The sequence below is a fragment of the Vulpes lagopus genome, chromosome 21 (genome assembly GCF_018345385.1).
Source record: "Vulpes lagopus strain Blue_001 chromosome 21, ASM1834538v1, whole genome shotgun sequence".
NCBI lineage: Eukaryota > Metazoa > Chordata > Mammalia > Carnivora > Canidae > Vulpes > Vulpes lagopus.
Window position 1 is genome coordinate 13840920 of NC_054844.1, and position 26615 is coordinate 13867534.

A 26615-nucleotide genomic window follows, 5' to 3' on the forward strand; every position below is an offset into this window, starting at 1 on the left:
TAATGCTGTAGCATGACCACTTATATGCATATTATAAATTATTTAATTTGTTGTGTGTCTATCTTCCTTGTATACTGTAAAGTTCTCAAGAAGAGTGAAACTATTTTATTGGTATTTATACCCTGGGTACCTAGTGCCTGGCATAGGCTCAGGTTTGAATGTTTCTTGAAGAATGACTAAATGAAAAGGGAAGGCCTAGGGAGGAAAGAAGATACAAAACCCCCATATGGGATTGTCGTATTCCCACTGCAGTCAGCCACAATATAATACTAGGGTAGTTTGGACTGTTCCAAATTATTTTATTTCTCCTTTTCCTTCCTATCCTCTACCCCTCTTACAAATTCTATTTGTCCTTCAATTGTCCAGGATTGCGAGTTTTATAACCCTCTGTCCATCCCTGTGAAAAGTTCCAAGAACAGCCCCAGGTCAGCCCACACCATTGCACTGTCAACATCAAGAGCCAGAGGGCCACGATGAGCAGAAGGCTTGTAACATGGCCCGAATGAGAGTTCAAAGAGGCAGAGGAGACAAGTCACCTTTTTGTCGTATTTGCATTGTCGGAGTCTCTGAATTGTATCTCGTCTCTTGTCGTCATCGATCTGGCACAAGAAAAGGCCAATTGTTAGAGAAAGTTCCTATTTAGTCCCATCTACTGCCGAATGCAGAGACGCTCTGCCAGGTGGGTTATATCTGTTGGTTCACAGCATGCTGGGCAGGCTCCTGGCTAAACCTGTAACAATTGGTTTGTGTTTCCCCACCACTACTCACCTTCGCTCTCCACCAGGGTCTTCTTTCCAGATTTCTAACCTCTCATGCTTACCTCTGGGTCTTCCTCCCTCTTCCTCCCTTCCTATGGCCTAAATCAGCCAGGCATGTCTTTTGCCTCCTTCTCTCCTGGCCCATTTGCTGGAAATCATTGTAGCTAGAGACAGGTGTTCCAAGGGAAACCTGTTATGCTCTAGAGCTGCAAGCTCGCCCCTCAGGATCTGATTAGCAATGCAAGTGAAGACACTGGGTGAGGTTTCTAAGGGGGCAGGCCCATTAGCTCTGGGTTCAGCTTAGAGTTGCCAGATCATCTGATTTGTCAAAAGAAGCTGGTAATATGGATTTTCCTATGCCATTCCAAAATGTTTATATTTGGCAATTAATTTTAAAAGATGTTAAATATTGAATGAAACACAACACACTCACACATACATACACATACACATCTCTGCAGTCTACAATTGGCTCTTGGTCTGCCAGAGTTCTGGTCTCAAGGCAGAAAAAAGATTGAGAACTATTGCATCTTTTAATTTGGTTCTCATAAAAACCTGTGATGTATTATAATATCGGTTAAAACTTACCTCATAGGACCTTTTGAAATGTGAGCAAAATAAACTATATCGAATTCCAAGCATGATGCCTGGCACTATGTGGATTAATAAATGTCAGGTGTCTTCTATCCCTCTTCTCATTTTACAAATGGGCTACATACAGATTAAATGACATTAAGTGTCACATACAGGCATGCCAAAATCTGAGCTTGTTGCCTTGTCTCTCTTTTTACTGAACCCTCAATCAGGTCATTAAACATTTGAACCTTAGGACTTTATCTGGGAAATTCTGACAGAGATACTGGGCATCAAATGCATAAAGTTTGTGAAATTTTCTCACAAATTTAAGTGTTTTATCCTCAAAAGAGTTATCTGCACCTTCATCATCTTTTTCATCCGTTAACCATCCCTCTGACCTTCCTGATTTCTCTTCTTGTCTGGTTGCTTTGGTCTTCTGTCCCTTTCTGTTCTAGTACAGGGATCTACTCTTTCTCATCCTGTCCCTTGGGCTTGCTTCCTTATCTCTGCCTTCAGCTCCTGAGACTTGAACTACTTGCTGTCTGGTGGTGCAGCATCTCCCCCTCTGGCTGACCGTGGCTAACCTCCTTGCTTTCTTCCTGCTCCATTGGAGCACTGAAGACCTCTCCTTATACCCTGTTCCTGCCACTGTTTCCCAGATTCCCTGAAACTCAGAGTGACTGTGACTCCCCATGCCCCAAATCACTTCTACAGTCCCTCCTTTAAGCTTATTGTCCCAAAGACTTACTCCTTAGCCAGGTGAGTGGCTAATCTGATGAATTAATGTGTAAACCTCCTATATTATCTGTTGAAGAATGGATGGGTTACATTTCTAGGGATATTTACATTTCAAGAAAGCAGAGACACACTATTTTAGGCTTCATCAAAAAGAATGAATATGAAATGTGGGATTTGAGGTAGTAGAGGAGGTTTGTGAGGAGTGGAGGCATGGCTGGATGTGTGTAGAGGTGAGCCACATGGGAACCCATCCTGGTGTCATACCAGAGGTGGAGGAGAACTCACTCCTTCTAGAGATGAGCGAAGGAGTCCTCTCTCCTTCCTGGAGTACTGCCAATTAGTCATTTAGGTCCAAAAATTCTTCCTTGGGAAGTCCAATAGCCTTATGGTCATTTGCACCTTTCTGTGAATTACTAGAAGATGGGTTTTATCCTGACACTTGCCTGAAATAGAGTGGTCTTTGCAAATAGCAGTTTTATGTGTGAGATTCCCAGTTAAACAGGAGGGTCATTTAGAGCAGGAGCATTACTGGAGGCAAAGGAGACCTAGCCCTAGTACAGGGTGAGGGGATCCTAGCTCTTAGAGTGTGACATGCAGGAATTGGGTGGAGTCGCAAGAGCTGGTAGGGTGGCTCTAATGACAAGCCTGACCCAGGCTGCAATTTTACTTTTGCTGATTTTAGGCAGGGAGGCATCTCTAGTCACACTAGCCTATTTACTTGGCCCTAGGCTGAGGAACCCCAATAATCCCTTCATGTGGAGGTTCTGGGTCTCCCTCTTCTATTAGTGTTCTTTGGTATAAAAACTCTTAAGAATATAGTGAGTTTTAGGATCCTAGACTTCACAGTTAGACAGACTAGGTTCAAACTGGCCATGTTCCTGAAGTTCTAGTCTCTGTTACCTCACAGAGCTAGGGGTAAGATGGAATGGGTCAATGCATCGGGCACATGAGAAGTGCTCAGTAAGTATCAGCTCTTATTATTTGCAGTAATCCTACTCATAAGCTGTGCATGACCCTGCACTTTTCCCTAACCCCACATCCTTTGGTTTCCTCATCAGTAAAATTATGATAAAGTTTAACTCATGAGTTCCTTGTGAGGAGCACTGCAGATTAGATGATTTGGCTCCTGAAGGGGAGTGATTATTACTGGCTGCCGTTATATGTCCTGGCTAAGGGAGAATACATGCAAATGTCAGCAGAGGCTTCTTTCTTCAGAAATGAGCAAGATAAGCCATGCATCCTTAGGATGGGCAGAGTCGTAGCCAAGGCTTAGGTAAGCTAAATGCTCCACGCATTTATACACCGCTTTCATGACAAATGCACACCATATGCATTTCCCTTCTGGGTCAGAGGCAAAGAATGAGTAACGCACCAAATCTCAGCCTCCATTGGAGTGTTCATTGATCAACTAGCTGACATTTAGGGCACTGGAGGATCAATGGAAAGATGGGAAGCAGAGAATTAGAAAATGTCTGTCTTAGACTCTCAAGCAAATGATCCCTGCTCTGCCCATTTCTTAACCATGCTACCTGTCTTGTCAAATACCTGGAAAGTTGCATCAGCTCTAGCATTCTTCAACAGGTGATGCTTGCCTTACCTTTAGGCTAATATGGTTGGTCTCATTGGTCTCCAGAGGAAAGATATTTTCAGGAGGAATGTGGGACCATTTTTTCTGACGAAGTTCATATTCTTTTTTATATTTTCTGTGAAAGGAATAGAACCAGTCAATACATTTTTATTAACACTCATGTCATTTAGCTTCTGAGCACTAAGAGAAATTTAGAACCCTGATATTCTCAGGTAGGTATGTGGTGAGAGATGTTAGCCCAATGGTGTGACTCCATGTTTTCCAGACTGGTGAATGCTGACCATCAGGTCAGCTTTAAGGATTTCTGATGGTTGTTTATCTTTTCCTTTCTTTCTCTTCTTTCTTTCTTTCCATTTCATTTTTTCAGGTTCTTCACTAAGGCAGCCCTTCACTATTATAAAGAATTTCAACTGATGACATGGAAAGAGTAAGGAAAAAACAGACAATTTAAAACGGATAGTTTTGAAAAGAAAATATATTAAATTTTAAGCCACCAGAGAATACACCAGATTCCTAAACAAGCCAGTTCTACTTATGCATTTGTGGCTTTAAGGAATATGTATATAAAGAAAATAGAAAAGCACAGAGAAAATGCAACATGGTATTTCGGCATTCAAAATGTCAATTTTTGTAAGTGTTTCCCCCAGATAGTACAGATAAAGCAGAATTCTTGGGTTACAGGAAACACTTAAAAATTTACAGGTACTACCAAGGTGTTCCCAAAATGGTTATACCACTTAAACCTCCCCAACATGAAAATTCTAATTTCTTCCATACTCTTAACATTTGGTATTATTAAACTTTTTTTTTATCATTATGATGTATGTGAAATCGTGTTTAGTTATTGTTTTGTGTTTCTTCTTTTTATTACAGAGAGATATTTTCAAATACTTTCAAGCTATTTTATAGAATATATAGTTATATATTCATTCATAGTTTTGCCGATATATCATAATTTATAGGAGTTCCTTTTATATTCTGTAAAACAGATCTTTTGTCCTTTTGAGTTGCAAATACTCTCTTCTAGTTCATTGCTTATTTTAACTTTGTTGTATAGAACATTTCATTTTTGTTATGGCCACGTTTATTTAGTTTCTTCTATGACTTTTATTTTTTTATATTAACTGAGAAGTATATTCCTACTTGAGATAATAAAGTCCTTTTCTATTAATTTCTTCTAAGTTTTGAAGTTTGAGTTTCACATTGAAGTCTTTATTCCATTTGTTATCCATATAGAATGAACTCTATATTTATGTATGATTTCAGGTAGGATTTTAATTTCATTTTTTCCATATTGCAAACCTAGTGTGCCACCATCATTTCCCAATTGACTTGTAAATGTCTCCTCTAGCGTATTTCAAATTCTCATGCTTGCTGTATCTAGTTCTAGAATCTGAATGTTTCCATTGACCTATTTTTTCTTGAGTTTATCTTTGCTTGTGGTTATTTGACAAACTTCTTAGGTCATTTGTGATGCCTTTCTTAATGTCGTCTAAGCAGAAATGACTATTTTTCTTCCTATGCTTCCATCTAACTCTGAGTATTCCTGTATTAAATAAAATATCATATTATTTTTTAGATTTATTTATTTATTTATTTATTTATTTATTTATTTATTTATCATAGACACACACACACACAGAGAGAGAGAGAGACAGAGAGACAGAGAGAGGCAGAGACACAGGAGGAGGGAGAAACCGGCTCCATGCCGGGAGCCCGACGCGGGACTCGATCCCGGGACTCCAGGATCACGCCCCCGGCCAAAGGCAGGTGCCAAACCGCTGAGCCACCCAGGGATCCCTAAAATATCATATTATTGACCAATGATTATGATCCTAAGACCAGGGGCAAAGAAGGCCTGTAGCCTTAAAGGCTCTCCTCTCTGCCTTCCAAAAGACTCTTGGGACCCAACAGAGGCAAGTGCCATTCAAAATGAATCATATTGAATCACAAGATACCATAAATCATTCACTACTTTTCTTGTGTAGGTTTCCTTGTAGACACACTGTCGCTCTGGCCATTGAGAAGCCTGTCTCTGCCTGTCTCTACCTGTTATGGTCTCTTACCTTGTGATTTCACCCTATTTTAAGGTGGACTTGGTTTCTGAAGGACAACAGCCATATCTGTGACCTTGCTGTTGACTGGCTTTATTCTCCTCAAATTTTGGTTTCTGGTTACCTTCAATTAAATGGCTATCATACCCTGTATATGTGTACATATAGCTCAAATTGGGGGTAACAAAGAGTCACAGGAGTCAAGTTCTGCCTTCAGACTGAACAGAACAATCTACTTCTTTCCTGTAGAAACCTTTAACTGACATACAACAAACTGGACTCTCTCTTGAGAAAGGAAAGTGCTACACAGATCAAAGTGTGTGATACAAAGGGATACAAAAATTGTTGTCTGGTTCAGTTAGGAAATGAGGGTGATCCTGACAATATAATAGGGTGTCAGGTTGTATGTGTTTCACATACACAGATTAGGGTAGTATGGTATTCTCTCATTCATTTATATATTCAACAAATATTTCTAAGTATAGATTATGTCTCTAACATTGTACTGGGCACTTTATCTGTCTAAACTGAGTAGAACAACCATGAAACTGATGGTCAGAGGACTTGAGTGCTAGTTTTGTCCCTACAACGACCTGGTGATGTGACTTCAGACAAGCCATTTGGTTTTCTGGGTCTCTTTCCCCATGCTAAAATGGGAGGTTTGAAGTAGATGATTCTAAAGACTTTTCCAGCCTGAACACTATACAACATAGAGACTTTGAGATTTCCTAGAAAATACCAACAAAACAGCAGAAGAGCTGTTTCCACCTGTAGGATGCCTATTATATGGTACTCACTATCTACACTTTATTTCAAGTTCTCACAACAGTTTGGAAGAGGATACTGAAATTAAGCAGCATGTAATAATACACTAAAACCACACAACTAGTCAGTCACAGAACTGAGATAGATATGAGCTCAGTTGTTTCCAGTTGGTCCACTCAATACTATTCTGCCCTTGATGTAGTATTTGATGCAGAATGCCATCGTGATCTTAGATCTATCTAAAGTACTTCTTGTGAATGTACATTATCATTGATAACATCAGACTTCTTCTCCCCTCCCTGCTCTCTGGATGATGAGCACAGCAAGACAAAGGTGGTGGTAGGTACCTCAGCACCAGAAGAGCAATGAGCAGAAGAAGAACCACAGCTCCTGTGAGGGTGAAGACTGCAATCAACAGGATTTGAGGGCCTGTGGCAGAAAAGACAGTGAAAAATGCATTAGTAAGGATCTTTGAAAAGAGGATAAAACATTTCAGAGATTCTAGTTGTATAATCTAATTTGAAGAAGGGAAAAGGAGAGACCTTTTGAAAACATATATCTTTTATTAATCTCTTCATTGGTAATATAGGTCCAGTATATGTGGTCTCTGAAGAAAACTACCTGGAATGTGCCAGGGGAAGTGGTTTAATTTCAGATATAGTCTGAATGCTACATTTCTTATGGGAATCACCAAATGTTACAAGAACCTAAGTACATAAATAATTTTGGTGGGAAACCCATCTGATGTCCTTGAAACCAATATAACTAAGGACAATTCACAGAGGAAGAAAGAGTCAACTATTTAAAAAAAAGATTTAAGTTATTTATTTGAGAGAGAGAGAGAAAGAAAGAAAGAAAATGTAAGTGGAGGGAGGGAGAAAGATGAGCAGACTCCACTTGCTGAGCGTGGAGCCGGTCGCAGGGCTCGACCTCACTACCCTGATATCATGACCTGAACCCAAATCAAGAGATGGTCAATCAACCAACTAAGCCACTCAGGTGCCCCAGAGTCAACTATTTTTTAATACCAAGCACAAATCCGAGGAAAAGTCAGTCGCTGTGGAATATTAAATGATGGTGTTGCCTGATAGTTTTTTCCAAGTGCTGCCAGGTCATTGAGGGAAGTCAATGAAAGATGTAAGTGATTTTATTTATTAAAGTACAAGTATGTAGGTGGATTTGGAAAGATGGAGGGATTTAAGGGACTCACAGAGGGGTAACTGGAATTCAGGAAAATGTAGATCAGCCTAAGGAAGCATTGAAACAGAAACTGAATATGCAGAGTAACAAACCTAGCCTGAGAAGGACAACCACAATCATAAAACTGTACAAGAAAGTCATGATTTGTATATGCCACAATGGATTCCTATTAGAATAGGAAGTTGGTGAGTTCAGGAAGGAAACTGGAATGCATTCTAAGCAATAGAGTGCTATTTCACTTTTGTAAATAATAATGATGAAAATGTTTATTAATTTACAACTTATAGAATCAACTTGTGGGTAAATGATACAAGTCTTCATATGGCTACCAAATAAATATTATCAGCTATGAAAAATTAAAGAAAAATGAAGGAGAATCTGGGAGGTAGAAATGAGGTGGTAGGAAGGATAGAGACAGTAACATATTCATCTTACCAAGCTGGGAAGCAAAGAGGTTATTGTTTTGTTTTGTTTTAAGATTTTATTTATTTGAGAAAAAGAGAGAGAGAGAATGAGTCAGAGGTGGCAAGGTGCAGAGGAAGAGGGAGAAGCAGATTCTCTGCTGAGCAGAGAGCCCAACGTGGGGCTCGATCCCTGTACCCTGAGATCTTGACCTGAACCGGAAGCATACACTTAACCAATTGAGCCACCCAGGTGCCCCATGAAATTTCCAATGTAGTTGGTAGAACAATACTAGAAACTTATGCATGTTAATTAAAATTACAAAAGCACCCAATAAATGTATTGACAAAAAGATAGAACTATATTGAGAAAAGGCTAGAAAAAAGTAGGGCTGGTGAAGATGAACTAAATCTTTTATCAATACAAGAAATAAACAGATAACATCCAAAACTTATAAATCAAGAAATATATGGATATTATTTAGAAATATGCAGCAAACTAAAGGCAGAGTGACTGAGAGACCAGAACTGACAGAGATGGGACCAGGCACACTCATGTTCCATTATGAATATTTTTACTATTGGATTTTAAAATTATATGTATGAATTCCCTTCACGAAAACTGTCTCCAGGCTTTCTATAGGGGATGACTTTGAGCAATTTATGCTTTGCTAACATAGGACTTTGCCTCTGTTTGTTATCTTGTTTTCTTCTATGGGGAAACTGGTAACAGTGAAAATGTGAGCTCTGGATTTCTCTTCTCATCAGGGCAGAAATAGATTAGTACTTGGGTTTGCATGGACATATCCGAATGTGTGAATCCTGTTTATTACTGTGAACATCACTCCTATCACCCCACCACCCTTGCCATTACCATAGCTCTCAAAGTCGATATGAGAAATACAATTCTGTTTATTGACTCTACTCATCAGTGTACTGGAATTAAACATCCCATAGATTAGAGCATGAACTGGAGGGATTAGGGAACCTTCTGGCTGCTGGGTCCTCCCCCATCTCAATTCCTATCTGCCCACCCCAGCATGCACATCTCACTGCATTAAGTATATTTATGATATTTAAATATACTGTATACTATTTAAGTATAGCAGTTGTTAATTCAACATACTTTTTGGTTTTGCTTGAGTTAATCAAGTCACAGTATTACATTGGTTCAAAGGTTAAGCTTCTGCTGCCTTCTGGTGGCTGCTGTGGTTATACATACTACTTAATTAGATTCGTAGTGATGGTAGAATGAGTTCATATCATATAATAGTTGGAAAAAATCTTGGAATCAGTTAACAAATCTCCTGATTTGAAGAAGGAAGAAACTCACACTCAGAGAAGTAAATTGACTGAAGTTAACACAGTGTGGATTAGTGCTGAGTAGAAACGGATTTAGAGTTATCTCATATTGTCCATCCTTCCTTCCTTCCTTTCTTCCTTCCTTGGCACTGTGTTGGGCAGATGTGAATAAAGAATAGACCCAAACCCACAATGAGATACCACCCCATACAAGTCAGAATGACTAAAATTAACAAGTCAGGAAACAACAAACGTTGGGAAGGATGCCTCTGTTGGTGGAAATGCAGGCTGGTACAGCCACTCTGGAAAACAGTGGAGGTTCCTCAAAAAGTTAAAAATAAAGTTACCCTACAACCCAGCAATTACATTACTAGGTGTTTACCCCAAAGATACAAATGTAGTGAGCTGAAGGAGCACCTGCACCCCAATTGTTTATAGCAGCAATGTCCACAATAACCAAACTGTGGAGAGAGCCCAGATGTCCATCAACAGATGAATGGATAAAGAAGATGCGGTATATAGATGAATATTCCTCAGCCATCAAAAAGGATGAAATCTTACGATTTACATCGACATAGATGGAACTGGAGGGTATTATGCTAAGGGAAATAAGTGCATCAGGGAAAGATAATTATCATATGGTTTCACTCATGTGGAATATAGGAAACAGCACAGAGGGATCATAGGGGAAGGGAGGGAAAACTGAAATGGAAGACATCAGAAAGAGAGACAAACCATGAGAGACTCTTAACTATAGGAAACAAACTGAGGGTTGCTGGAGGGGAGGTGGGTGGGGAGATGGGATAAATGGATGATGGGCATTAACACATACGATGTGTTATATGCAACTGATGAATTACTGAACTCTGTATCTGAAACTAATTACATACTCTCTTGACTAAGTGAATTTAAATTAAAAAAAGAATAGATTTGGGGATCCCAGGCGGCTCAGCAGTTTAGCGCCTGCCTTCGGCCCAGGGCGTGATCCTGGGGTCCTGGGATCGAATCCCACATCAGGCTCCCCTCAGGGACCGTGCTTCTCCCTCTTGCCTATGTCTCTGCCCCTCTCTGTGTGAATCTCATGATTAAATAAATAAAATCTTAATATGATATAAATTCTATGCTAGAAGTCTGGTGGGACGTAGGCAAGATCAGTAGCCTTTTGGGATGTTAAGAAAAATGAAATCCAAGTTAAATGTTGAAGATGAGTGGGTGTTTACCAGTCATATGGGGGAGTGATACATTTTCATCAGAGGTAGTATCATCACTAAGGACACAGGGGCATGAATCTGCAAGACCCTCCCTCTTTCTTTTTTAAGGAAGTGGGTGGAAATTGAAGGAATGGGGAAGGGATTTCAGGTAAGAAGAAGATAAGGCTGGAGAGGTAGGAAGATCATAGGCATTTTGTACTATAATAAGTCATTTGGAGGATGCCTGGGTGGCTCAGGAGGTTGAGCATTTGCCTTTGGCTCAGAGCATGATCTTAGGGTCCTGGGATCGAGTCCCACATCTGGCTTCCTGCTCCATCTCTAATGAATAAATAAATTAAATAAAAAATAAGTGATTTGGATGTTACTGGAGTAAAGTGGAACTGCCAAGTGAGTGTTAGCAATAGTGTAATATAACTGGATCCATGTTTTCATTCTGGTGGCAATGTTGGTTGGACTGGAGGTGGACAGCAGGTCTGAATCAGGAAGTCAGGTAGATGTTATTGTAACCCAGGAGGCAGATGATGATGGTGTGGATAAAAAGCAGAAACAAATGTGCATTGTCCATTGCTGTGTCCCAGGTGCTTAGAACACTGCCTAAAATTCGTAAATCTTTGTAGAATGAATGAAGGGACAGTGATGGTGGTATCTCCAGATGAAACATTCTGTTACTTAGAGGGCAATTGTGTCCCCAGATACAAGACCATATGAATATCTTATTTGTATGCTATTTGAAAGATTGAGTTAATTTATAAAGGTTACAATTAAGTGTAGTAACAGTTGAAGGACACCTGGGTGGCTCAGCCGTTGGGTGTCTGCCTTCAGCTCAGGTTGTGATCCTGGGGTCCAGGATCGAGTTCCACATCAGGCTCCCCTCAGGGACCCTGCTTCTTCCTCTGCCTATGTCTCTGCTTCTCTCTGTGTGTCTCTCATGATTAAATAAATAAAATCTTAAAAAAATACATGTAGTAACAGTTGAGTAATGAAAAGCTCTGGCTAACTGAATTCTCTGATTAAATGAGGATGAAGTGAAGTTGCTCGGAATGATAACAACATCCCTGTAATATGAGTAATATAATATAAATATTTAATGTGATCTCTTTTGGGTAAATAATGAGAGCTCTCTCAAAAATTACTTTTTGAGAAGTTGAGCATTTTACAAAGCACAGTACTCTTATTGCATAAAAATAACTAAAAACTCTTAAAGAAATATATTAAAGACGCAAAGTAACATTGTCACTAAGCGCTATAATTAAGAGAAAAGAAAAAAATGTAATTCAAAAAGTTACAAAAAAAAGTAGAGAGTTACAGAAATACATGAGAAAACAGGTATATTTCAAAAGTAAATTTGGTTTAAACCAAGAAAACTTGCAGATGGTTCTAGAGATAACCTTTAAAAAGCTTGCTAATGAAATCAAATTTAAAAAGCAATAATAGCAGTAAATCTGAAATCAGTTCAAGATTGCTTATTGTTTAGAAGAATGGGAACGTCACTTCCCACTTCCCTCTTTGCTTTAGTCACCTGCTGATGGTTATTGAGTAAAAACACAGGGATCATTTTTTATTTTTTTTAAAGATTTATTTATTTATTCATGAGAGACACACAGAGAGAGGCAGAGACATTAGACAGAGGGAGAAGCAGGCTCCTCACAGGGAGCCCGATATGGGTCTCGATCCTGGGATCGGGGTCACACCCTGAGCCAAAGGCAGACGCTCAACCACTAAGCCACTCAGGCGCCCCCCCCCCCCTTTTTTAAAGATGGGATCATTTTTAAACCATATTTGACCTATGGAATGTAAGTGGACTGAAAGCATAGTAGGAGCTTTAATATAAGCAAGTACATCAAACCAGAACTTTTTAAGTCATATCAACCTCAGTTTTTGGCGATAGAAGTGCAAGGAAAGAAATATTTCTAGTTTATATTTTAATTTAAAAATGGTAAATTAATACAGAGTCATTGTGGAAAAAATTAAGGAAAAAATATAAAATAGCAACAAAACAAAACCCCAATCAAACAAAAAAACCCACTCTTACTATCATTACTCAGAGGCAGCTACCACTGTTAACATTTTAGCATATTTCTTTACGATCTATTTCTAATATTGTTTTACAAAGTTAGAATATCATTAAATAAAAAAGCTGTTTATTTTCCTCTTAATTTACCTCATGAGTTTTCCTACATCATTTAAGATTCTTTGTAAATAATTATTTTAATTAGCTTATAATCCTCCATTTAGGGATTATATCATCATTTGCTAAATAATTTTATTAATGTCACTTCCACTTTTTTTGCATCTTTGGGCATAAATATTTGTTCAAATTTAAACTTTTTTCTCTAGATATAGATTAATAATGTGGAATAACTTACTATTCATTGTCGTAAGCCTTGGCTAAGCCAGATTGTCTTGAGACCTTGTTGCTCAAGAGATACTTGGCTGGCCCTGTCCAGTGATGGCCAATGCTATATGGTTGCATCAGAAGTTGCATGAGTGAAGTCCTGGTCATGTTAGGGCTCTCCATAACATGATAGGACTTCATTGTAAGTAGGTGAGTAGCCATCATATAACCCAAGTATGTGTCCTCTGAGGAAATGGAGGAGACTTTTGAAGCCATACTCACTAATAACTGATGGCTGATGGCATCTTGTGTTCCTTGATGAAATATGCATATTTTGAATTTATTGCAATAAAATGGAATACATGGCATTAAGAATACATATCTCTATGTTCATTTTGCCAATTGTCAAACCTAGTTTTCTATAGGATAATTTTTCTCAGTGGTCAGGTAGGACACATATTAAAGATAGGTATAGCTAAATTAGAATAGAGGTATCTTCAGCATTTAATCAGAATTGTAATATCGTTCACTGGGCAGGGAAGTAAAGTCCACATTCTACAACCTGGCAAATTCAGGCAACAAACAAAACAAATGAAAACACAGGCTAATTGCATAAACCACAGAATGTACTTATCTTACCTGAAAAGCAACTTCAGGGAAACAAAATTCACTAAAGGACATCTTACCCTGGCCTGGAATATCATTAGGAAGTTTGTGGTTCATCCAGATGAATGTGGGTCTCTTATCCACTCTGGTAGTCTTATTTATATGGGTGTCATAGGTCAAGAGAACCTTGTACTGTGTCAGGGCATGAAAAAGAAGAAGGATAAAAAGAAAAAGACATTTTAAAATGACTTCTGATGAAATTGTCCTGCTCAATGACATTTGAATTTCATAGTAACAATTCTCAGTGAAACAAGGTAATATTTAGCAGCCAGGAGCTTGCTAGTTAGTATCCATTTATTGGTTCACAGCCTGAAAGTAGACTTAAGCCCCAGGTGGGTAAATTATTTTTGTTTCTTTATGATAATACACTATTTTATGATCATACCAGTAACTCCTACCCAAATAGTGCATAGAACATTTTTAATACTGAGGAGCAATTATGAGGCTGATGTAGGATCTTACCACATGTATTTGCTTCTCTCCAAGAGCACCATTCCAAGTACAAATAATTTAGAGAGGAGTATAATTATCTTTGTAGTTACTGTAATAATTGGACCACTGATGAAACTCTTTAAAAGGTATTCCTATGAAAATTATGTGAGATATATCATTATATTAAAGGTTTATATAGTAACTGAAAACTGTGGAGCACTTTTCTGAGGTGCTGTCTCCAAATTTCTGGTTTAACTTCATCAATCTGAAATCCTTCCTCTAGATTTCCACATTTTCCATTACAGATATCTTTGAGAAAGTGAATCAATATATATATATACACACTAAATACATGAGGCACCTGGGTAGCTCAGTGATTGAGCATCTGCCCTTGGCTCAGGGTGTGATGCCCAGTCAAGGGATCAAGTCCCGCATCAGGCTCCTTGTGAGGAGCCTGGTTCTCCCTCTATGTTTCTGCCTTTCTCTGTGTCTCTCATAAATAAATAAATAAATAAATAAATAAATAAATAAATAATAAATAAGTCTCTAAAAAATACACTGAATATATGGCTTAAAGATATCATAATAATCACTTGGGAAAATCATATGAAAAAATGAGTAACTTTTTCTCCTAGATTTCTAGTTATGCCAGGACACAAAATATTAAAGAAAAAAACTTTCTATAGACCATTTGGTTGGCTATAACAGTGGCTTTTACAGTTTGTGATGGGCACAACTTTGGGTGACATAAAGACAGATGTTTTGTTTTTAAATTAAATGCTTATCAATAAACTTATATGCCATATAAGAAGCTAAGCACTGGAGGCATAATTAAGACCCACTCTCTTTAAAGAACCTCTGTAGGTAGGTAAGGAGAAAAGAGATATAGAATGTGAATAAAAGCATGACACTATAGGACTGTTTATATGTGTCAGAAAGATTACACAATGATTTTCATGACTTCAGATTGAGAGAACAGGGAATGTTTCATTGAAATTTTTATCTGTGCAAATGAATAAATAATTCTTAGGAGAGAACTGTCATTCTCTCATTGTTATCCCATCAATAGTCTGGTCTTTATATCAATGTATTCTGGGTGGGTATTTTATATATAGTCAAAAGAGTGTGGACATTCTAAATAAGGTATGGGTTAAAATGCTTAAATACAGTCCTAAGTAGGTCATAATTGTGTTTCTGAAATAGATAACTTGCCTATTTTGAAAACAACTTCTCTAATTCCTTTGCTATCACTTCACCCCAAGTTCCTGATAAGAAGTCAGACATACTTTATTGGTATCCACAGAAGTATACAGAAGCATCATAGTGTTGTCAATATCCCCACAGTCGTCCAAAGTCACAGGACCTGCATGCCCTAGGGGAAAATCAGAAAGAGTTGGAGGATATTTTTTACTTTTGATGAAAAAACCAGTTATGTGTTTACAGAGGGTACAAAATAGGTTAAAATTGTTCTCTTTTACTGAAAAATTATCTCAATGAACTAATCAGAGAAAATACCCATTGGCTCTTGGCCTTGAAATCTCTGATGGATATTTTAAAGAGAGATGCTATTTAGTATTTAGTTAGAAGGGAAAATGTTTGCATTGCATTTAGGATGAAAATGTAATCACCAATTGAGTCCTTTTAATTATCAGTGAAAAGTTTTTGCTAAGAATTTTACTAAACTAGTAAAAATTCCCCATTTATGGTGTGATTTCTAGGATTATCACATTATTAGATTCAAATATCCAGTTTTCAACAAATATCACAGAGCAGACAAAGAAACAGGTAAGTGTAGCCAAAGAAAAAAATAGATAAATCAACAGAAACAATCCCAGAAAAAATACCTGATGGTGTATCTAATAGACAAAGGCTTTAAAACAGTTGTCCTAAAGGTGCTCAAAGAACTAAAGGAAGGGATAGATAATGTCAGAAAAATGATATATGAACAAAATGGAAATATCAATAAAGAGAGCGGAAACCTAGAAAGGAAACCAAGAGGAAATTCTAGAACTGAAAAACACAATAGCTGAAATGTAAAATTCACTAGGAAGATTCAAAGGCAGATCTGAGCAGGCCGAAGAAAGAATCAGTGAACTTGAAGATAGGACAATGGAAATTATCAAGTCTGAGGAACAGAAAAAAAATTGAAGTGGATGGAGCCTAAGGGACCTGTATAACACCATAAGCAGACCACCATATGCATTGTGGAGGTCCCAGAAGAAGAATAAATAAGAAGAGAGAAAGCAGTAGAGAGAATATCTAAGGAAATAATGCCCAAAGCTTCTCAAATCTGATGAAACACATGAATAAATATCCAAGAAGCTCAATAAACTCCAATAGAACAAATTCAAAGAGAGCCATACTGAGACACATTTTAATCAAACTGTCAAAACCAGACATCAAAAAGAATGAAATTTTGCCATTTGCAATGACATGGACAGAACTAAAAGATATTATGCTAAGAAAAATGAGTCAATCAGAGAAAGACAAATAACATATGATTTCAGTCATAACACTGGGGAAGGGAAGGAAAAATAAAATGAGATGAAAATAGAAAAAGGAGGCAAACCACAAGAGACTTTTGACGATAGGGAATGAACAGGGTTGCTGGGGGAGAATTGGATGGGCTTATGGGGGTAATTAGGTGATGGGCATTAAGGAGGGCACTTGAAGTAATGAGCACTGGGTGTTGTATGCAACTGATGAATCACTGAATTCTACCTCTGAAACTAATAATACAATATATATTAATTAAATTAAATTGAATTTAAATAAAAATTAAAAAAAACAATTTTGAAAGCAAGAGAGAAGTGATTTGTCACATGCAAGAGATACTCAATAAGATTTTTAGCAGATTTCTCATTAGAAGTTTTGGAGATCAAAATAAAAAAAGAAATTTTGGAGGTCTGAAGGCAGTGGAATGATATATTCAAAATGCCAAAAGAAAAACTTTCATCCAAGAATTCTTTATCCAATGAATCCTTCTGTCAAAAGTGTGGAGGAAAGTAAGACATTTCAAGATAAACAAAAGCTGAGAAAGTGTAACCACCTGAACTTGCACCACAAGAAATGCTTAAGGTAATCCTACAGGTTGAAATAAAAGGACACTGGACAACAACTTGAAGCCATATGAAGAAATAAAGATCTCAGGAAAGGCGAATATATGGGCAATTATAACATCTAGCATTAATATAAAATGATGTGTAATTCCACTTGTTTTCTACAGGATTTAAGAGATGAATGTGTTTTTAAAAATGGTCTAAAAACTAGCATTATTGTAACTGTGGTTTGTAACTCTACATTTTGCTTTTGACATAATTTAAGAGATTAATCCTTAAAACATCATTAGTTTGTGTTTTTGGACACACACGTATAAAGATGTATTTGCCACATCAATGTCTGAAAGAGGTGGGTATGGATGTCTTAAAGGAGTAGAGTTTTTGGATATCAAAGTTAAACTGATGTGAAGTCAAATTAGAATGTAATAACCTTAGGGTGTTAACTATAATATCCATGGTAACTAGAAAGAAAATAGTTAAAGAATATGAACAAAAAAATAAGACAGGAATTCAAATGTTTGACTACAAATAAACCAACTACACACAAAAGAAAATGAAACAAAATGAGACAAACAATGAGACAAAAAGCTATAAGGCAATAGAGAACAAACAGCAAAACGACAAAAGTAAATCTCCGCTGTCAGAAATTACTTTAAATATAAAATAGATTAAATTCTCCAATAGAAGATAGAGATTAGGAGATTGCATTTTTTAAAAAAATGATTCTATATAATATCTATAAGAGACTCACTTTAGATTAAAAAACACAAATAGGTTGAGCTATTCTATGCAGATGGGAACTTGAAAGACAGCAGGGTACATATACTAATACCCGACAAAATAGGCTTTATTTTTTTAAAAAGCTTTATTTATTTGTGAGAGAGAGAAAGTGCACACACGTGCACAAGCCATAAGTGTGTGTGTGTGTGTGTGAGTCTTCAAGCAGATTCTCCGCTGATCATGGAGCTCAATGTGGGGCTCGATCTCACAACCCATGAGATCACAACCTGAGCTAAGAACCAAGAGTTGGATGCTTAACCAACTGAGCCACCCAGAAACCCCCAAAATAGACTTTAAATTAAAAAATTTTATAAGAGACAAAGGACCCTGCATATTAATGAAAGTTTCAACACAGCAAGAATATATAACAATTATCAAATTTATGCAGCTAATAATAGACTACCAAAATATATGATGCAAAAATTGACAGAATTGAACAGAGAAATGGACAGTTCTACAGTAATAGTTAAAAATTTCAATACTTTACTTTAAATAATGGATGAAATAATAAGATGGAAGATAAGTAAGTAAACAGAGGACTTGAACAATACACCAACTAGATCTAACAGACAAATACAGAACATTCTACCCAACAACAAAATACACATAAGACCTTTATTCTCAAGTGCACGTAAGACCTTTTCCAGGATATACCATATGTTAGCCCACAGATTAAGTCTGAATAGATTTTTAAAAATAGATAATATACAAAATATCTTCTCTGACCATAACATGAAAATTCAATAACAGAAGGAAAACTGGAAAATTTACCAGTTTGTGGAAATTAAACAGCATACTCTTAAACAGCCAGAGGATCAAAGAAGAATCATAGAGAAATTGGTAAAAGCCTAGAGACAAATAAAAATGAAAACACAAGATACCAAAACTTATGGGACACAGCAAAAGCAGTGCTAAGAGGGAACTTTACAGAGTGTTTACATAAGAACAAATGCAAAACAAAAATCTAGGAACCAGAAGAAGAACAAACTAAACCTAAAGCTAGCAGAAGGAAGGAAATTATAAAGATTAGAGCAGAGGTAAATGAAATATAGAACTGAAAAACAACAGAAAAAGAATCAATGAAACTGAAAGTTGGTTTTTCAAAAAAGAGCAACAAAATTGGCAAACTTTTAGGTAAGTAGACTAAGGAAAAAAGTCTCAAATTACTAAAATAAAAAATGAAAGTGGAGATTTTATAATCAATTCTACAGAAATTTAGAAAATTATTAGGAGCATTTCCATACCAAAAAAATTGGATAACCAAGATGAAATAGACAAGTTTCTAAAAACATAAAATTTATTATGATTAAACCATGAAGAAATAGAAAATCTGAATAGACCTATAACTACTAGGGAGATTGAATCAGTAATCAAAAATCTCCTGACCAAAACACAAAGAAAATCTGGATCTGATGGCTTTATTGGTCAATTCTACAAATATTTCTTTTTAAAAAGATTTATTTATTTATTTTAGAGAGAGAGAGAGCATGGTGGGGGAGGGAGGTGGGCAGAGGGAGAAAGAGAAACTTTCACAGATTCCATGCTGAGTGTGGAGCCTGACAAGAGGCTTGATCTCATCACCCTAAGATCACAATCTGAGCCAAAACCAAGAGCTGGATGCTCAACTGACTATGCTACCCAAGCTCCCATCTACAAACATTCCAAGGATATTTAACACCAATCCTTCTTAAACTTTTCAAAAAAACCTGAGAAGGAGGAAACATTCCCTAATTCATTCTATATGGCCAGAATTACTCTGATACCAAAGCCAGAAAATGACTCTCATAAAACTACACATCAATATCCCTAATAAACACTGATATGAAAGTCCTCAACAAAATGCTGGCAAACAGAATTTATCAGCATATTAAAAGAAGTATACACCATAACCAAGAGAGATTTATTCCTGGAATGCAAAGATAGTTCAACATATAAAAGCTGATAAATATAATATACCACATTAAAGAATGAAGGAAAAAATGCATGATCTTATCAATTTGATGAAGAGAAAGCCTTTTACAAAATTCAATATGCTTTTTTGATAAAACACAATGAACTAGGAAAAGAAGAAAACTACTTCGACACAATAAAATCTGTCTATGAGAAACCCATAGAAAATATCATACTTAATGGTGAAAGACGAAAAGCTTTCCCTCTAAGATCAGGAACAAAGCAAAGATGCACATTCTTGTCACTTTTATTAGACATAGTACTGGAATACCTAGCCAGAGCACCTAGGCAAGATAAAAATAAGAGGTATCCAGATTGGAAAGGAAGAAGTAAAAGTCACAGCTGGTATGATTTTACAATGTTGAAAATTCTCAAGATTCTGCCAAAAAACTGTTAGAACTTATAAGAGAGTTCAACAAAGTAGTGTGACACCAAGTCAACACTCAAATATCAGTTTTATTTCTATACAATAATAATGAACATTCAGAATAGGATGCCACACAATGCCAGTGGCATTTACAAGTCTCCATTTATGGACTGAATAAGTCATACGGGTAAAAAGTTGAGGAAATAGAGTCAATGTATAATCAAAGGTATAGGGAATATAGTCAATGGTACTATAATAGGATTGTATGGTGACAGTTGGTAAGTATACTCACGGCAAGCACAGAATAAAATATAGACTTGTGGAATCACTCTGTTATATAGCTGAAACTCAGATAACATTGTGTGTCAACTATTTTTCAATAAAAATACAATTCCATTTATGATAGCATCAGAAAGAATAAAATACTTAAGAATCGACTTAGCCAAGGTGAAAGACTTGTGCAGAAAAAACTATAAAACATTTCTGCAAGAAATTAGAGAAGATATAAATAAATGGAAATCTCCCATGTTTATGTATTGGAAGACTTAATATCTTTAAGAAATCTGTATTACCCACACGGTCTATCTATTTAATGCAATTCCTGTCAAAATCTCAATGATTTTTTTTTTTTTGGCAGAAATAGGAAAAGTCATCTTGAAATTCAACTGAAATCTCAAAAAATCCTAAATAGCCAAGATAATCTTGAAAAAAGAAGAACAAAGCTGAAGGACTTACTTCTTAATTTCAAAACTTGGTACAAAGCTACAGTAATCAAAACAGTAACCAAAACATAAAGTCAGGTATTTAAGCAAGTGGAATAGAATAGGATGTCCAGAAATAAACCTGTACATATATTATCAAATGATTTTTCTAAAACTGACAAGACTATTCACTGGGGGAAAAGATAATCTTTAACAAATGATACTGGAAAAATTGGATATCCACATAGCTCAAAATGCATCTATGACCTAAATGTAAGGCCTAAAATTATAAAACTATAGAAGAAAACACAGAGCAAAAGCTTCATGACATTTGATTTGGCAGTGAATTCTTGGATATGATATTAAAGGTACAGGCAACCAAAGAAAAAAATAGGCAAATTGGGCTTCATGAAGATTTAAAAACTATGTGCATGAAGACATTACCAACAGAATAAAAAGGTAACATGGAAAATAGGAGAAATATTTGCAAATCATATATCTGATTAGGCATTAATAGCCAGACAAGAAAACCAAACAGTTCGAAAAGGGGCAAGGGACTGAAGAGATATTCTCTAAAGAACATATACCAATGGCCTATAAGCACATGAAAATATGCTTCATATTGCTAATCATTAGGGAAATGTAAATCAAAATTGCAATAAGATACCAAACTTCCCAGTCAGGAATATGTATTGGGAACTTTGGGATGATATTGTTATGAGAGGTTTGGTTGTGTGAGGGGTAACACAGGGTCCCAGGTCCCTAAAGGATAGGATGGAGATATGGAAGTACCAAAATCAAATGGCAGAGAGTTCTCTTCTTTCTAGTCTCAAGCACAGTCAGGACATCACTGCCTAAAACACCCTGTGATGAGCTTGTTCATAAGTACAAAGCCCAAGCCATACGCTCTTTCTTTGGTATCAAAAGATTCTGAAATCCTAAAGCATAAACTAGGATACTGATATTGATAATAGTAACCCCCAAACTTAGGCAATAACATTTGCCTTCAAATAAGTTCAAAGATATCTAGCTGTTCATCTATCTACTGCCAAACCCCCTCTTTGTTTCCCAAAGTCTATCTGCGAAGCCTGAATTTCTTCAGCTTTCTGTAGAAAGTGTTAAGTTTTATTGCTGTTGTTTGCTCCTAGGAAACCAGTACCTTCAAAAGTGAGGTTCCTGAAGCCCTGAGCAAATTTGGGGGTGGTAATAGCTTCTCCATTTTCAAGAAATGTCTTCAGCATGTGTCCAAAGAGCAAGACTCCATTCAAGTAGGCAAGAGCAAAGTTATTCTTTGCCTGAATGAGAAAGAAAAATTTTAAAATGAGTTTCCACAAAGAGATTCTGGTTTTGAGTCTGGAGCAAAACATTCTTGGGGTCAGCAGAGTAGCTGGAAAGGTAAAGGGATAGTATGGAGAAGTATAGGGGGTATTTTTAAAAAATTTTTATTTATTCATGAGATACACACACACAGAGAGAGAGAGAGAGAGAGAGAGAGAGAGGCGCAGAGACACAGGCAGAGGGAGGAGCAGGCTCCATGCAGGGAGCTGGATGTGGGACTCGATCCTGGGTCTCCAGGATCACACCCTGGGCTGAAGGCAGGCACTAAACCTCTGAGTCACCCAGGGATCCCCCTAGGGATGGTATTAAAGAAGCCCTTTGGAAAATATGTCCTTGAGCTAGGGCTCTTTTATTAACCTGGTATCAAAATTCTGCCTTTCCTTCGGAATCAACAAACCTGGAACACTGCCTTTAGGAAAGGAACTAAAAGCAATTATACCTTCTTCCCAGGATGGCAAAATCTATCATTTCAACTAGGAAGAACAGCATGCAGCATTTTCACAATTCTTGGGTGCTTTTATATAGAAAAAGATGTTGCTTATAGTTTAATGTGTTCACAAAGAATAAAAGAGAACAACAGTAAAAATACTCTCTGCCCCTCAGCACCCTGAATGGGCCAGAGAGAGATTTGATTGGGTGGTACAATTAAACTTGCTTTGAAGACAGTTTTCGACAGTTGCATGGTGGTCTTCACAGAGTTGGGACTGTATTAAAAGTCTGATGCCCCCTGAGACCAAGTAAATTCTGTCAACTTGGGCATTTTGTACCTCCTACCTGTGAAGAGTCACACTTCTGCCAAAGCCTAGAAGCTGTGTAAATGATATCTGAATATTACACCCAGAAGGATATTTGCTAGAAATATATATAAAAAGAAAATGCCTCTCATTGGCTTTAGTGTCTTTTGGAGGGTTTAGAACTGCTAACCTAGGAAAAAACTATGATACTTCCCAAGGCACCCAACTTCGCTTATAGCTCTTTGGATCTGGCAGGTGGCTTGCCATCCAAGTTTGTTCAGGGTCCTCAGTCTTTCCCTCCTCTTTCCAGGAGGGAACTGCTCTCAACCAACTCTGAGGACAGAATACATCTGATGAATTTAGTCACAGTAAGGTGCGGGACTGACAAGGCCCAATGTGCTATAGAGTTGGGGGCCCCTGCATTATAACAAGGTGGCCATGATTTAAAGTCCAATTACAGGTTCTTTTTTTCTGGGATAAATGCTAAACTAGATGAGATGCTGGGTAAGAGGAATAAAGCAGAACTCTCTTAGACAAATTTAAACAATGGTCAACTTAATTATAATAGAAGACAATATCTTAACCTAGAAATCTATATCTCTAAAGGTAGAATTTTGATATCAGTGACAGCAGAAAGTTGCTTTAGGATGTAGGAAACTCCACTTTTTTTTTTTACATTGTTTAGTTTCAACTTCCCCCAAATTAGCAGGGCTTCTTCCTATCTTCCCACATTGTCACTTCCATTCCAGTGTAAGAATGTGCATTGTTGTGTTGGTGTAGAGCCCAGCAGAGTGACCTCTAGTACGAGTTTAAGTATCAGTAATCTTCCTATTGCACATAGTTAATCTCAGTTTACATTTGTTAAGTGAATGGGAGTAAAACAAACAAACAAACAAACAAACAAAAAACAATTGCTACTTTAGAATTTGGGTCCTGCATAGGACGATAATATCTTACCCTTGACAAAGGAAAGAGAACATACTCATGAAACTAACCTGTGGTGTGCCTTTGGAGAAAGAGCTATTGGAGATGGAATACTCAGGAGGCAAGGTGAGGACAAGGACATTTTTCATATAGTTAGGGGCTGTGACATTGTCCATGAAGTAGTCGTTACTGTAATAAAAACCACAAGTTCCTAGTGAAAATTAGGTTCTACAAATCCCACAAGCTACAATGCCAGCCTTGAAATAGTTATAAACATTTTTTTTCCAAAACCTGTAAAACTTTCTACTTCCCCAGATAGGTTTATTGTCTTCTAATATGCTAAGTTGAGTAAGAGGGCTGTGGTTTACACCCACACGTGGACAGGAAGATCAAAACACAGATACATCTTTGAGGAAGGTTCTTTTTTTTTTTTTTTAAAGACTTTATTATCTCTTTTTGAGGGGGGAGGGAGGGCGAGCACAAGCTGGGGAAGGGGCCAAGGGAGAGGGAGAAGTAAGCTCCCCTGCTGAGCAGAAAGCCTGATGATGCAAGGCTCAATCCCAGAACTCTGGGATCATGACTTGAACCAAAGGCAGATGCTTAACTGACAGAGCCACCTAGGTGCCCTAAGAGGGAGGGTTTTTTTTTTTTTTTGGCTGCTGGACATGTGAGCTAGTGCTCGCTTTCAGGGCCTACTGATCTTTGGTTTATATATGGAAACTTTCTTTTCTTTAGGTGTTCATAATAGTTTAGATATATTGGGATAGGATACAGAAGAATTTGATAAATTAAATTTATGGTGAAACTTAAGTATGAAAAGACTAAACATTTTCTCTAACACTGTAAGCTAGTGTATTGATCTCATATCCTCAACTCCTCGGGGATAGTAGGTCTATTTTAAATCCTCAAAACTGTCTAAGATTGTGCTGCAAATCATATAGTTTCCAAGCTTCCAGATCATTTGAGTGTTTTAATATGCAAAGAATCTAACATGTTTGAACTGTTATAACTAGGCTAGCCATAATTTACTATTCAAACAGTAGTGAACACATCTATGCACCGAGGACTAGATTGAATATTTTGCTCATAGTATCATACCTAATCCTAAAAATACTCCTATGAAATAGACATCTTTATTCTCATTTTACAAAAGAGAAGTTTTAATTTCAAGATTCTAAGTAATATCCAAAAGTCAAATAAACCAAAAGTGTCAGAATTACAATTTGAAAGCCACTTAGTATCAGCTTTCAAAAAAATCTCATGATCTTCCCACAACATGGCCAGGTGTCCTTTGAGTCCAGTGACAAAGGAATGCCAACACTTTGGCAGGTGGTTGAGGATTTGCTAAAAGTAAGATTACACCAACCTGGCTACATTGAGGACTCCTTCCAGAGGGCAAAGCAGCTATTGAAAGTGGCTGTCAATGTGGTTGTAGGAAGGAACTATTGATAACTTTGTCTTCTTTCCTGTATTTTGAAGCTAAAAGGCTATTGATTGATTGGATTACCTTAACAAACAACTAGCAGTCAAATAGACCTGCAGTTCCTATGCTTCATTCCTCTTAACACTGTGACAAGTACATATAGTATGGGTGAAGTGACTAAGTAAATATGGGAAATATGTAGTACATTAACAGTATCCAGTCTGAGTAGAGACTGGTATAATGATTAATGATGCAATCAGATAAGTGAGGTCATATGATCTAGCCAATGGGGCAAGGGGCACAGGTGCACCAGTGACACTTTCTATAAGCTCAATCTGACTCAAATACTGTCTTGGCACAGTTTGTAGGGTCTCCAACCATACTAGAAGATGAGTGGTAAAATATAACACTGTAAGTTAATTACATTCCAATTTTTTAAAAAAGATTTTACTTATTTACTCATGAGAGACACAGAAATAGAGAGAGGCAGAGACACAGACAGAGGAGAAGCAGGCTCCATGCAGGGAACCTGATGTGGGACTCGAGCCCAGGACTCTAGGATCATGCCCCAGGCGGAAGGCAGGCACAAAACCACTGAGCCACCCAGGGATCCCCGAGGAATGCAGCCCTGGAATTACCTTTATTTTATTTTATGATTTTATTTATTTATTCATGAGAGACACAGAGAACAAGAGAGGCAGAGACACAGGCAGAGGTTAGAAGCAGGCTCCATGCGGGTAGCCTGACGTGGGGCTCGATCCTGGGTCTCCAGGATCATGCCCTGGGCTGAAGGCGGTGCTAAACCACTGAGCCAACCGGGCTGCCCTTAAAAAATTAAAAATAAATATTGAAATATAAGGAAAGGAAAGATGGAAGGAAGGAAGATGGTTTGTATTCTCCAGAATTTTCTCTCTCTAGTTCTAGAGAATTACAGAGGATAAAATCACCACTGTGACTGGATCACAGAAGGCAGAAAAGCAAACTCATGTAACTGAAACTTTCTTCTTTACCAAAGGTGGCAAAGGAAAAATAATCTAGGATCAAAGGCCATTAGCAATAGAAGGCGCAGATAAGGCCCACATTCTCAAAAATAATGTTTTTGGGTTATTGGTTGATTTATCACTGCCTGGAAAAATATCTTAAAATCAGGCTGGAGACCAGGATCTCTGTAGATGAGTAGACATATGGGGTTAATGGGTCATTAATCTTCTGTTTTATACATGATAATGATGTCAAAGATATGCATGTCTGCTAAGGCCACAATTAATTAAATGAAAATGAGGGCATGATGAAAGAATAAAACATTGATTAAA

General features: G+C 37.2%; 1 protein-coding gene across 1 annotated transcript in view; it reads right to left on the bottom strand.

Annotated features, from left to right (window-relative positions):
• The window catches only part of GUCY2C (guanylate cyclase 2C), a 70875-nt gene that overhangs the window by 30609 nt on the left and 13651 nt on the right, over positions 1-26615 (bottom strand). The window contains 7 exon segments of the mRNA XM_041736438.1: positions 537-599; positions 3670-3775; positions 6827-6908; positions 13615-13726; positions 15313-15398; positions 22043-22178; positions 23951-24068. Coding sequence (XP_041592372.1) covers positions 537-599; positions 3670-3775; positions 6827-6908; positions 13615-13726; positions 15313-15398; positions 22043-22178; positions 23951-24068 — 703 coding nt within the window.